Source organism: Oryzias latipes, chromosome 22 (genome assembly GCF_002234675.1).
Source record: "Oryzias latipes chromosome 22, ASM223467v1".
In the NCBI taxonomy this organism is placed as follows: Eukaryota; Metazoa; Chordata; class Actinopteri; order Beloniformes; family Adrianichthyidae; genus Oryzias; species Oryzias latipes.
The window spans coordinates 28,248,487-28,263,133 of NC_019880.2; the positions used below are offsets into that span (position 1 = coordinate 28,248,487).

The 14,647-nt window shown below is 44.1% G+C and overlaps 1 protein-coding gene across 4 annotated transcripts in view; it reads right to left on the reverse strand.

Annotated features, from left to right (window-relative positions):
• LOC101172697 (rho-associated protein kinase 2) overlaps positions 1–14,647 on the reverse strand; it is a 72,548-nt gene that overhangs the window by 22,798 nt on the left and 35,103 nt on the right. For 2 of the 4 annotated variants that reach the window (XM_023951816.1, XM_023951817.1), the window contains exons 2-8: positions 12,868–12,949; positions 12,671–12,771; positions 11,728–11,865; positions 5,612–5,872; positions 2,234–2,378; positions 2,011–2,149; positions 1,736–1,827 (exon numbers count right to left, since the gene is read on the reverse strand). In XM_023951816.1, coding sequence (XP_023807584.1) covers positions 1,736–1,827; positions 2,011–2,149; positions 2,234–2,378; positions 5,612–5,872; positions 11,728–11,865; positions 12,671–12,771; positions 12,868–12,949 — 958 coding nt within the window. Of the gene's footprint in view, positions 1–1,735; positions 1,828–2,010; positions 2,150–2,233; positions 2,379–5,611; positions 5,873–5,998; positions 6,088–11,727; positions 11,866–12,670; positions 12,772–12,867; positions 12,950–14,647 lie in introns of those variants that run through there. The other 2 variants (XM_023951818.1, XM_023951819.1) reach the window with 2 other exon arrangements.

Sequence of the window (14,647 nt, forward strand, 5' to 3'; positions counted from 1 at the left end):
TGTAGTTTAAATCAAACAACTCAGATGCCATTGAAGTACAGACTTTCAGCTTATATTCCATGGGTTGAACAAAAAGATTGCATATAAATGTGAAAAGCTAAAAAAAAATTTTAAACACAATCCCTTCATTTCATGGGCTCCTAAGTAATTGTACAAATGAAATAACTGAAAACCAAATGGTCATTACTAATATTTGGTGGAAAAGCCTTTGTTGGCAATGACAGCCTGAAGTCTTGAACTCATGGACATCAGCAGATGCTGGGTTTTCTCCTTCTGAATGCTCTGCCAGGCCTTTACTGCAGCGGCTTTCAGTTGCTGTTTGTTTGTGGGCCTTTGTGTCTGAAGTTCAGTCTTCAACAAGTGAAATGAGGCTCAATTGGGTTAAGATCAGGTGACTGACTTGGACATTCCAGAATATTCCACTTCTTTGCTTTAACAAACTCCTGAGTTGCTTTGGCTCTATGTTTTGGGTCGTTGTCCATCTGTATTATGAAACGCCGTCCACTCAGTTTGGCTGCATTCACCTGGATCTGCACAGACAGTCTGTCTCTGAACACCTCAAAATTCATTGGACTGCTTCTGTCCTGTATCACGTCATCAATAAACACTAGTGCCCCAGTGCCACTAGCAGCCATGCACGCCCAGACCATCACACTGCCTCCACCGTGTTTTACTGTGGAGGCAGTGTTTTTTAAATTGTATTTTAGACATTAAAATGTGGATGGGAGAGAACTTTTTGCAGCTCAACCAGGACAAGACTGAAGTCTTGGTAATCGGTTCTGAGGATGAGAGAGATAGGGTCCAATCTTATCTGTCAACCAACTCTATGACTACACGTGACACAGTAAGGAACCACGATGTGATTTCAGATGCAGACCTTAGCTTTGACCAACATGTGAACCAAGTAACTATATCTGCATTTTACCATCTAAGTAATATCGCCCGAGTGAGACCCTTTCTCTCTAGAGCCAGTGCTGAAATCTTAATCCATGCTTGTATTACATCAAGATTAGATTACTGTAATGCCCTCCTTTCTGGTGTCAAGAAAACCACTATCAATCGCCTGCAGCTAGTCCAGAACTCTGCTGCACGCCTTTTAACAAGAACTAGGAAGAGGGAGCACATTACCCCGATCCTTAAATCTCTGCACTGGCTCCCTGTCAGCTTCAGGGTTGATTTTAAAATTCTTTTAATAGTTTTTAAGAGTGTCCATGCTCTTAGTCCTTCTTTAATATCCGACTTGCTTTTAACGTATGAACCTCCTAAAGCCCTTAGGTCCTCAGGTGCAGGCCTGCTGAAAGTCCCCAGGGTCAGGACAAAGAACCTAAAGACACACCTTTTTATTAGATTTTATGTCTTTTTATGTTTTATGATGTTTTATTACATCATTTTAGCATTTTACTTGTTTAATCTATTTTCTATTCTTATATTTAATGATATTTTATCACATATATATTTATTCTTCATTCTTTTTATGTTTTATGATGTTTTATCACATCATTTTATCATTTTATTTGCTTATTCTAGAATTTTTTTTATTCTTGTATTTTATGACATTTTATCATATACATATCTGTTTAATCCAGAATTTTACTTGTATACTTTTTATGATATTTTACCACATATTTATTTTATTTCAAATTAGACTGTTTACGAGTGTTTTCTCACCCTCAGTTGGGGTGTTTGGGTCTATACTGACACCCCATAAATTTGCTTCTAGTCTGCTGATGCTCACTTTCTCTGATGTTGTCGAACGTCCACTGGTCGTTTTTGAAGAAGGGGTGTTGTTTGATTTCCTCTACGCCGTTTCGGCCCAATCGCACCTCCCTTAAAAAAATAAACACAGATTTAGGACTGGATGACTGCTATGCATTGGGTCATCCCACCATAGTGGGAGAATTTAACATATAATATTAAGAAAAGAAAAAAAGAGAGAAAATTAAAATACAATAAAAATCACAAAACTGCTCCAAACTGGCAAACAAAACCACACAAAATACATTTTTCTACCGGTCAGTCAGGAAGGCACAGATGATGTTCTTGGCATCTGCAGAGATCTCCACTTCCTCTGGGAAATGGAGGGAGTTTTTGTGGTCCATGATTTTACTGTAGGTTCCCACCAGAGAGTCGGCATAGAACGGGGTGTCACCTAAGAGTAGGATGGGGGACAGAAATTAATGACATGCAGCTGCATCACAAAGCAATCTCTCTTTGATGAAAAAAATCCACCAACCAACAAGCATCTCGAAAATGAAGACTCCCACAGACCACCAGTCACACTCCCTTCCGTAACAACCGTCTCCTCCCTGAGATTTCAGCACCTCTGGGGAGATGTAGTCAGGAGTTCCCACAGCTGTGTCACAGCGCACCATGCCAGTCTGAAACACAAGAGGCACCATTCAACCTGTGAAGGTAAATCATTGCTGTCTCTTTTGTGACCAAAATGTATTCAATCACAGAAATTTTTTATATAGAGGTCAAGAAGAAGTAAAACAGAAGTTGCGTTTACTGGAATCCAGAGCATTTATTCAGCTGCATACCTGTAATCAGTTCCAAATACATGACGGCAAACTGGAGGCTGTTATTTTTCTAAGAGTTTGCCGTTTCTGGCCATATTGTAGGTGTTAAAACTAAAGAAAGCAGACCCTGAGGGTTGCAGTATCCGTCAACGCTGCCCACACAATTTCAGCTGTTTTGAGAGCATGGCAATCCTAAACCTTAGCGTCAAAATAACAAAGAAAAAAACATTCTAATATATGCATTTAAAGTGATTCACTCAAAGTGAGGCAGTTCCTGATGTTTCATTTGTTCATTTCTGGATTCAGAGATCAGAATCCTGATCCTGTCACAGAAAAAATGCAAAAATGTTTAAACAAGCTCAACTGTTGTCATGTAAGTTGAGAAAAAGCTATTTTTCCTCCAGTCGAATACGATGATGATCTGTTCTCTGCTGCTGTGGTGCAGAGGTCGATCTCCGATCGGAAGATCACAGGTTTTGCTCCCGGTTGATCGCCCATGTGTCGAAGTGTACTTAGGCACGACACTGAACCCCACGTTGCTTGTGGTGGTTATAGGTTGGCACCAGTGTTAGACAGCAGAGCCGCCATCAGTGTGTGAATGTGTGTGTTGATGGGTGAATGGGACTGTAAAGCACTTTGGCCCTTCTAGGGAGGTAGAAAAGCTATTTACCAATTATCAGCAGATTTTAGTCCATTCAACATGCTTTTATACATTGGAAACAGAAAAGTCTGGGTTTTGTTTCAATATATATCTTTAAATGTTATAAAACTTGTGTTTTATTTGTCTTTTCTATGTAAATTCTGATCAGTACTTAACATTAAAAGAAGGTATTTTTTTGTTTCAAAATAGAACCACTTCTATATTACCTTATTTTTGGAGATTTAAGTTGTTGTTTTTTTTTTGCATAGTTTATACTCAGAAGTGACTTTAATGTGATTTAAAAAAAAAAAGTTATTCTTGTTTTTATTTTTCCTCACCACGGACTAAAGCGGGGCAGCAATATCATCAAACTGGGTCACAGAGAGACAAAAGTACAGCTGAAAGCGGCTGTCATTCATGACTCCTGCAGTAGATGGTGACTCTCACCATACTGGGAGTTTTTTTCTTAACTTGTCCTGTCCAACAGCTGGGCAGACAGATGAGAGCCGAAGGCCTCTTGTGTTGGACATATTTTACTTTAACAACAGGGGTTATTAATCTTCTGACAAACCAGAGGTATGTCTGAGTAAACCCCTTTTGTAATCAAGACCAAACTTCATTTTAATTGTTTTTGAAAATCTTTTGTGTTGGACCGGACAGAAAAGGAGGGAAGAAGAGAGAGGGGTGTTAGAGAGGGGGGGGGGGGGGGGATAGGAGGGTGATCATAGGAGGGGGGAGGGGGCTAAAACCATGAAGCAGCATAAAGCAACAAGTTGCTGGATGTTTATCATTACGGTAAGGTTCAGATAGAATACAAATCTCAAAGGGGCGGGGCCTGTCCACACACACTCAAATGTTATCAACACACCTGCTAGCTGCAAAAATGTCCACATGTCAACATGTACACAATACAGATAGTGTTCACACATGCATACTTATGCCTTTAAACCAACTAGTGTGAGATATTTCATTCAATCACGCAAACTATTAGTGCAAAGGTGAGCTAACACCTGTGCTCAGGTGAGTGTTTATGTTCTTCTAAAATGGATGGTGGAATGTGAAAAGAAGGAGGGAGAGTGCCCAGCCATCCCCACCCCAAGACCCCTGGCGCAGCAGCCGCGGCAGCCAGAAGCCCCCAACGGCACGTGGCAGCAGGCAGAGAACAACCGCTCCCCAGTGACCACGTCCGCCACCCAGGCCAGGGACAGCAGGACCGCCACGAGGCCCTGAGAGCAAGAGAGCAGGGAGGCATGGGGGGAAAGAGAGTGCCGCCCCAGCCCAACCAGGAGAGCAGCCCCCCCGCAGCGCCAGGAGGGCCCAACGCCGGGCCCCACCCGAGAGGGGTGATACTGGGAGAGTTTCTGAAAGATCTAATAAACCCAGACATAGGAGATGTGTTTACTGATGCATTTGTGAGCTGTTTAAAATGAATAAACCTGATCTCTCAACATCCTCTGTGTCTTTCGTGTGTTGTAAATGAGATATACAGTCAATTGTTCCATGTAGCAATGAGGCTAAAGGTTGGTTCTCCCACAGGCGAAGGGAGAGTCTAGTTTATGAAGAAACGTTTTGGGAAAGCATTGATCATGGAATTTGCCAGGCAACGAAAAAGAGGCAGCAGGTGTAAATTTGATGCATGAGTCACGTTCGGTGCAGCACTACACCGTTACCCTTTTTACTAAAACTCCAGTAGGACTTATATTTAATTTTTTTCTTCTTTATTTTTTATTTTTTGCTGCTTTGTCTTATACTCCGGAGCAACGTATAGTTCAAAAAATACAGTAAGTAGATATGACTCTTTTTGTTCTTTTTCTGCATCACTTTTGACCTCTTGTAATTTTGTATAAGACATAATAGGGTAAACCTAAAGTCATACAGAAATGTTGTTTTGAAATTACTTTTTTTTAGTTAAGGCTTAGTGTTAGCATGTCTGCCCCAAGATAGGAAGGTTGTAAGTTCAAATCCACAGTCGAGTCATAGCAAAAACACTTCATGCTTGCATTAAGGGGTTGGATTGTGGAGGCTACATCACCAAATGGTCACAGCTGTTTCTACATGGGTCAAATGAGGAGAACAGGTTTCACACACCCTGGTGTGTGAACCCACAGTGCCCTTAACAGAAAATTTAGCATCAAGATTTACCAGAATCTATGATTCCTTTTGTCTTCTGAATATTTTTAGTTTAACTGATAATTTCTAATGTAGGTACTTCCTGAATGAATTTATTTTTGCCTTCATTTGACTATTCTAACCTTATAAGTAATACTTTAACCAACTAATCCCCACAGATTTAAATTAATCCCATCAGTAAATGACTGGGGAAAAACAGACGTATATTCATTTTGTTTGTAAGAAGGTAAAGCAGGTTAAATAAATGAATAGACGGGTATTCCTATAAAGGAAGTGTAAAATTGTCCTGCGGCTCGAGCTTCACAGCCTGAGGGTCACTTACAGCGTCCATCTTCATGCATGTGCCAAAGTCAGCCAGTTTCAGGTGTCCGAGTCGATCCAGCAGCATGTTGTCTGGCTTGACGTCCCGATGGATGAAGCCCATGGAGTGAATGGCATCCAGAGCCATCACCACCTCTGCTGTGTAGAACTTGGCCCACTTCTCTGGAACATCGTACGTGCTGGTCAAGTTGACCAGATCCCCTCCTGGCATGTACTCCATCACCATGTAGAGGTAATGCTCATCTTGGAAGGCACAGCACAACTGAACACACATACAAACAATTATTTACCTTTGTTTGAGTGGTTGTTGTAAAATACCTCAACAGAATGATTAAAAGCTTAATGTTGTTAATTCCTTGGCTTTTTGTTGCTCATTCCTGGTCCTCACCCTGACGGTTTTCCAGAACTCCAAGTCCTGCTAGCTGCAGATTAGCTCTATCAGATGCCTCCAGATTCTGATTGAATGAACACACCTGGTCCAGGTAATCAGCAGCAAGCAGTGCAGGGAGAGATGGAAAACAGGCAGGGTAGTTAATATCGAGGTCCAAGAATGAGCAGTCCTGTTTTAAATAATCTTCGAATGACTGGTTCCTAAAATAAACAAATAAAAATTTGGCCCAAAAAACTGCAGGTTGATCTGGGCTGTCTGTGGGTCAGCAATAGTCAACCTGCACGGTAAGCCTTTTTTGCATGGCCAACATAACATTTAAAGATCGTAGACCGCTCTGTGAGCCCATAGGGCAAAACATTCATGCACATTTTGGTCTACAAGCAGCTGCAAGCGGCAGGTCCAAGTAAACATTTCTACAACACGTAAGGGTAAGTAACGGTGAAGTAGGTGGAACGCAGATGTTTTGTACTAATTCCTTTTTTCTAACCCCATTTTTTCGGCCATTAGTGCCGTCAACGTGATAAATGCGTGGTCATAAACGCAGCCTAACTGTCAGAATTTAGGAAATTACATGATGGGCATCCAGTGGTCATCCTATGGGCACTTACGTATAACCTAAGTCCCCGCTTACGTCAAATACTGCACAGACACCCCCCGTACGTGCAGCATTTGTGCACGGTCAGTAAGGACCCAGTACTCACACCTTACTAGTGACATGTGTGACATAAGGGGAACCTTTTGTATATATATATATATATACAAAAGGTTCCCCTTTTGTCACACATGTCACTAGTAAATATATATGTAGTAAGTATATATATATATATATATATATATATATATATATACACACAGTCCCTGACAAAAGTCTTGTCGCTTATCCATTTTGTAGAAACAAAAGCGTATAACCTCACTTTTAATGAATCCATTGGTTTTAGAAATGTCTCATATGAAAGCTGAAACCCTCCCAAATTATGTTCAATATACTAAAATAAAATTGCTTCACTGAAGAAAGATTGATCATTTAATAAACACAGAAAGGTCACATTTTGGCAAGACAAAAGTTTTGTCGCCTTGTCATATGATGCTCCCAATCCTAGATTACAGCCTCACCTGTGATCAATTACTGATCAATCAATTAGTGGGTGTGTATAAAAAGAACCCCAGCACACCAGGCCTTCACATCAACTGCAACCTGACCTCTGACAACATGCCTAAGATTCACCCTGAGACCAAGACAAAAGTTTTGTCGCCTACAGAGAGTAATGAGAAAATTTAACAAATAATTTACTTCAAAAACAAAAATATGTTGCATAACATCAGTGAATTAAGTAGTGCTACTGTGAGATCCATATTTAATATCTTGTATGACTTCCATGAGCTTGAAGGACAGCATCCATGCGGTTTGACAACGATTCATACAATTTATCGATGAAGTCATCAGAAATAGCAAAGAAAGCAAAGAAAGTAGTCTTCCATGCCTCCCAGAGTTCATCAAGATTCTTTGGCGACAAAACTTTTGTCTGATAATTGATTTATCAGTAATTGATCACAGGTGAGGCTGTAATCTAGGATTGGGAGCATCATATGACAAGGCGACAAAACTTTTGTCTTGCCAAAATGTGACCTTTCTGTGTTTATTAAATGATCAATCTTTCTTCAGTGAAGCAATTTTATTTTAGTATATTGAACATAATTTGGGAGGGTTTCAGCTTTCATATGAGACATTTCTTTTTTTTTTTTTCTTTAACTTGTCCTGTCCAACAGCTAGGCAAACAGATGAGAGCTGAGGGCCTCTTGTGTTGGACGTATTTTATTTTAACAAGAGGGGTTATTCATCTTCAGACAAACCAAAGGTATATCTGAATAAACCCCTTTTGTAATTGAGGCCAAACTTTATTAATTTCAATCATGTTTGAAAATCTTTGGTGTTGGACCGGACGGAAAAGGAAAGAGGGGAAGAAGAGAGAGGGACGTTAGAGAGAGGGGGGGGTAGGAGGGTGATAATCGGAGGGGAAAGGGGGTAAGACCATGAAGCAGCATAGAGCAGACAGGCTTACTGGTTGTTTATCGTTAGGGTACGGTTCAAATGTAGTACAAAAAGGGCGGGGCCTGTTCACACACACTCAAATATTATCAACACACCTGCTAGCCGCAAAAATGTCCACATGTCAACATGCACACAAAACAGATAGTGTTCACGAACGCATACCTATGCCTTTAAACCAACTAGTGTGAAATCTTTCATTCATTCAATCATGCAAACTATTAGTGCAAAGGTGAGCTAACACCTGTGCTCAGGTGAGTGTTTATGTTCTTCTAAAATGGATGGTGGAATGTGAAAAGAAGGAGGAGGAGCGCCCAGCCACCCCCACACCCATACCCCCGCCGCAGCAGCAGCGGCAGCCGGAATTCCCCCAACGCCACACGGGAACAGGCAGGGAACAACCGCCCCCCGGGCGACCAAGACCGCCACCCAGGCCAGGGCCAGCAGGACCGCCGCGAGGCCCCCAGAGCCAGAGAGCAGGGAAGCGCAGAGGGAAAGAGAGCGCCGCCCCAGCCCAGCCAGGAAAGCAGCCCCCCGCCGCGCCGGAAGAGCCCAACGCAGGGCCCCACCGGAGAGGGACGCCCTCAGCCCCAGACGAGCACCCCACCACCACCCAGGAGTTCCGGGCATCCCCCCGCTCCGACCCCAGGTACGAGCCAGGACCCCCCAAGGGAGACCCGATCCGCACTCCAGGCAGCCACCCACCCGGCCCACGGTTGGTCCAGGTAGGAGTAAGGCAGGGGCCCGCCGCCCCCGCCCAGGAGGGGGGAACCCCGGGGAAAAAAGGGCGGCCCACAAGGGGTGTTATAAATATGGCCCGACCAGGCTCGGCCATGTTGGAAGTTTGGCGGGGCCCAGCGCCCAGGGGCAAGGACCAGGACCCACCCCCAGGGACACGAACACCCCCGGCTCAGGTGTAATATGAACCCCCCCACCGCGCGGAGAGAGCACCGCCGGGCCCAGGGAGCCGGCACCCAAGGGACACGGCCGCCATCGCCAAGGGGCCCACACCCCCCACCAGGGAAGGGGTAGGGGACAGATGGACCCAGGTCCCACCTTCCTTGTAAAATGTGTGTGCGTGTATGGGTGCTTGAGAGGGTGTTTGTGTGCATGTGTGTGTGTTTATGTTTGAATGTATATATTGAAGGGGGAGGGGTGTGTGTACTAAGGGGGGTGCAGTTAAAATTGGCGAGTAGGGCACTAAGGGGACATCTCCTGATTACTCACAGTGATGTCCCCTCACCCTCCACACCAAGGGGCCCTAAATGTCTAAGGTGCGGTTAAAATTGGCGGGTAGGGTGCCAGGAGGACATCTGCTGCTTGCTTGCAGTGATGTCCAAGCACCCCCCCTACCAAGGACCCTACATGTCTAAGGTGCAAATAAAACCGAAAGAGGGGGGGCCCACTCCATACGGCAACCATAGGAGGGGGGCCACTCCCAAGTAGCCCCCCCCCAAGGCGCATCGCAGGCTAGACCCCCCACCCCCTCCCCCTAATATGAGGTTATATAAGGAAGGGGGTAAGTTGGGGACAGCTGGTAGACTGTCCCCCGGTGGTTAAACAGCCGTCCCCCAGCCCACCCCCAGCAAAGGGGCCAGGGCCACCCAGCCAAGGGGCCCACCCCCGGAGGCGCCGACACCCTAGGCCCGGCACAACCCACCCCACACAGAGAGAGAGGAGCCAGAAAGCGTCGCCCCCCCCCGGAGCAAGCCCAGGCCCCCACCCCCAGACGCCGGCCCTAGAAGAGCTCTGGTCAGGCCTCGACGGGACCGAGGAGGCCAACCGGCCGAGGCAACCACTGATTGCCTCAGCGGAGACCCCGACCCGTTAGACCCCCCGACCCGTACTAATAATGCCCCCCCCTCCCCCCCAGAACGCCCCCCCACAGGACAGGGCCGACAAGCCCCCCACCCCACCCCACCCCAGACCCCGCAGCCGAAGCGGGTGACACCCAGAGCGACCGGGGGCCCCGAGAGGGTTGTCCCGTCCCGTCCCAGAGCCAGGGAAGGGCCGATCCCAGCCCCAGGTGCAGATGGGCAGCCCATCCGGCGCCGCTGGGCCCCCCCCACCCGAGCAGGGCCCCCCGCCAACCCCCCCCAGCACAGGCAAAGGGACCACCCCCCCAAGCCAAGCCAGACCACCACCCCACCCCCCCACCACGCACCCCCACACCCAAGCCCAGAGGACCACGCAGCGCCCCAGCCCGCCCCACCCAGGCACCGGACCCGACCCCCCGACCAACGGAGCCCCCCACCGCCCCCGCCAGGCACCGGAAGCCCCGACCCCCACCCCAAACCACGGCAGAAGGGCAAGGAGCAGCGACGGCCAAGCCCTCCACCCCCTAAGTCATGGAGTCAACCACAGGAGACCAGAGAGACTGAATTCTTTCAAAGTTACTTGAGCTTTGGGCTGACATTTTTTCCAAGCTGATATGATCAAACAGCAGATTTCTGTGTTGACTTATGTTTATATTTTTCTTGTTTTTCCAATTTATTAAAATAGTTTTTTTGGCAATACAAACAGTTATGAAAATGATAGATGCTAATCCTTCTTCTATATCGATGGCACTCATGTCACCAAGCACACAAAGTGACGGTGAGGCAGTGATTGAAACCTTAAGCCAGACTGATAAATCGGCACATACCTGCTGCCAGAGAGCCTGGACAGGAGTGCAGAACCACAGTGCGTGCATGTAGCTGTCGGGTAGATTATTATCACAGTGCTCGCAATTGTCTGAGTTACTGAGACCCATATGAGACATTTCTAAAACCAATGGATTCATTAAAAGTGAGGTTATACGCTTTTGTTTCTACAAAATGGATAAGCGACAAGACTTTTGTCAGGGACTGTATATATATATATATATATATATATATATATATATATATATATACACACACATTGTTGTTTATGTACTTATTAAAAACTACACAGTAAGATTACACAAAAATACTTTTGTATGAACAGATGAGGCGTTTTATTACAAAGACAGAAAGCAGAGACTATCGTCTGTCATGCTCTGTTTTAAACCGTGCAATGCAGGGAGCGTGGCATTTCCAACGCGCTGTTGGCTCTGTACGAAGTGCGTGCCACGGGAAAAAAAACGCTTCCTTGATGAACTCGTATTTATCGGGGGAGAACCACAAAGCTGATAGCAGGAGGACACACGCAGGGCGGCTTCAATAAACACTCTGGTTGTCCGGAGTGGTTTTCTACCGGGGACTTGACGTGCTGCGGTCAGAAAGCGACTTTCTGATGACAGACAGAATTTGCGCTAAGAGAATTTACACATTTATATATCAGAGGATGTCCGATTGGCCGTTCTGCATGTCAATCAAGTCCCGTACTTCTCGTGAGGATTTTGATTGGCTGGTGGATTTTTTAGAAGTACATTTTTTTTATTACCGGTATTTATCTTTGCTGGCCTGCGATCTACCCTCATGTCCTTGAAGATCGACCGGTCGATCGCGATGGACGTAATGAGCACCCCTGCCGTAGGGGTAGGGGGGCAATTTGGATTTGGCCCGAGACACACTTTCGCTCCTTTTAAGATGCAACCGCTCCTGTCTATGACCCTACATAGGCACAGACAATCCAAAAACCTGCAGGACCCGTATGTTTCAACCCCCTACATGGGTGCATGTGACAAGGCTTAATGAAACAGCTGTAAATCTTCTACCTGAACAACCCAGGGACTGTTGGCAAATGCCATGATTCCCCTCTCTTCCCAGAAGAAAGCAGAGTCGGAGCGTTTGATCATCTCGAATTTGCTTAGCAGCTTCATAGCATAGACCTTCTGGGAGGCTTTATGTCTGACCTGGATGGTGCAGAAACAAGGGGGGGCAAAAGAAAATTAAAACCCAACAAAATCTCTTTTTTTTTACATCTAATAACTCAAATTGATATGGTAAAACTTTAAATATTTACCTTTGTATCTTCTAAAGTCCTTTGTGAATATGTTATTGGTAAAAATAAATTGATTTACTTACTATTTTTCATCAAACCAGGAATTTAGCTTTCGTAACTTTTATGACTTTCTAATTTCCTCGTATTTTTAACTTCTTAAGACACAAGCTAATGTTTGAGCTAAACCTCTACACACGTAGTCTCAGGGTCATACTTAAGCAGAATTAATTGGTAATATAACCACAAGAGTGATCCATGCATGTGGATGCCAGATCTTAAGAGGTTAATGGAATGAAGTAACCACAGATACACAAACAGATTTTTTCTGAGCTGTATTTGTCCATCATTCTTCTATTGCAATAATCCCAACAAAAATCATTAAGAATCCATTTCTAGTCATTTCCCTTTTATATGCCAATCTCTCATCCCACGCACAGCGGGATGAGAGATTGGCTATTTGGTCGGATTTATTGGACCTGAAAGCAACATGTTTACATGTTTGTGATTTTTATGAAAATAATACAGATTTAAAAAGAAAAAGAAAAATCAAAGAACACTGGAAAGTGGAAAAACAAAAGAACACACACAGATGAGATGATTAAACTTTCTGAAGGTATGCAGCATTTAAGGTATGTATTTAAAAAAACTATATTTAATTAAAGAGGAAATTTAAATTGTAGATGACATTTTTTTATTAAAAAACAATAAAGAGTTACCAGCTGCACTTCACCAAATGCTCCTCGTCCGATCACTTTCACTTTCTCAAAGTCCTCAGACTTCATTTGGAGATCTCGAAGTTCCTCTACTACTTTCTCATCTGAGAAGGAAAAAAGGGCACAGAAGTGTCAACAAAGCTGTGGATTCACCCAAAGGATGCTACATTTCCTGACACAGGCATCATAGAAGCACTTACATCGGTTTAAGAAGGTTTCAATGTTTTTATTTTTGCGTAGCGCCGGGTAGTCCAAGTCTAAGACCAGAGCATTTAAGGAGTCCTAGAAAAAGAAAGGAGAAAGTTTTCCACCAAACACAAATACAATAGAAACAAAACACATATTTGGGTTCCGGTAATTAGTCGGGGTTTAACTGTTGGTTTTAACAATGATTTGATTTGATTTTTTTGGTAGCCAATTTGACTCACTTTCAATTTTGCTTAATTTGCACGATCAGATTCTATCCGACTCACTGACCTAAGACCAATCCAGGACATCCTTAGCCAAAAATCTAACCAGTGTGACTCAGAAATGAATACCTGGGTACTGACCAGTGCAGGTGAAATTTTACAAATTTCTTATATTTCTTGCAAGATAATCAAGTGTAAATTAAATATGTGTAAAAACAAACAAAAATGAATAACAAATCCATTATCCATTTTAGTTTCATAAAGTTCACTTCACTGTTGTTTTTCCAACATAAAAATAACACAAAGGGAAACATTTTAGCCAGCCAGCCAGCCAGCCAGCCAGCCAGCCAGCCAGCCAGCCAGCCAGCCAGATAGCTAGATAGCTAGATAGCTAGATAGCTAGATAGCTAGATAGCTAGATAGATAGATAGATAGATAGATAGATAGATAGATAGATAGATAGATAGATAGATAGATAGATAGATAGATAGATAGATAGATAGATAGATAGATAGATAGATAGATAGATAGATAGATAGATGGATGGATGGATGGATGGAGTACTTTATTAATCCCGAGGGAACTTGCATATCCATCCGATGCTGCTCAAATACACAAACATTCAATAGAAATTTAAAGTAGTTGAGTAACAAATAGTCATAAAATCATAAAATAGTCACACCCACTAAAAACAGAATAAAAGGAATAAAAATATAAGAGCAATAAAAACAAAATAGAAGAAGTAAAAGCAAAACCATAAAAGTGGTAAAAAGTAGATGCCCGTTTAGTGACTCCTCCTCATGCCCCCTCCCCTCCCAGCAGCATTGAACAGTCTAATTGCACTCGGTGCAAAGGACTTCCTGAGTCTTTCTGTGGAGCATGGCAGAGAGCGAAGGCGGTCGCTGAATGCGCTCCTCTGGTCACTAAAGAGTCCATGTAGGGGATGACCAGTGTTCTTCATGATGCTGTCCAGTTTGGACAGCATCCTCCGCTCTGCCACCACCTCCACTATCTCCAGGCTCCGCCCCACCACACAGCCTGCTCTCCTGACCAGACGATTCAGTTTTTTTATGTCCTTTTTGTTCGCGCACCCCCCCCCAACACACCACCGCATAGGACAGGGCACTTAAAACAATAGACTGATAAAACATCAAAAGGAGAACTGAGCAGACAGTAAAAGAGGCTAGCCTTAGTCTGTCAACCTGACAACCCAGAGACGAGACCCGGGCGCAGAGCAGCAGTGTAAAACGCTCATCTGAGCCTCCCTTAGGGTTAGTGCTGGTGCAAAACTCATGCAGGGAAAGTCAAGCAGGTCCTAGCTTTAGCTTATGTGCTGAAAGACAAATGAAAGGAGCGCGTCTTAGAAACCTTAAAGTGACAGACAGCAGTTCTCACAAGCAGAATTATAATGTATAATTAAATGCGGTTTATTAAACCTTCAATCCATTTCCTCTAAGTCCTTCTTAGTCAATGAGTTAATCATTGATAACAACCTTAGTCTTCTAGCCTTAACAGAAACTTGGCTCCAACAGGATGACTACGTTAGATTGAATGAAGCACCCCCCCCCCC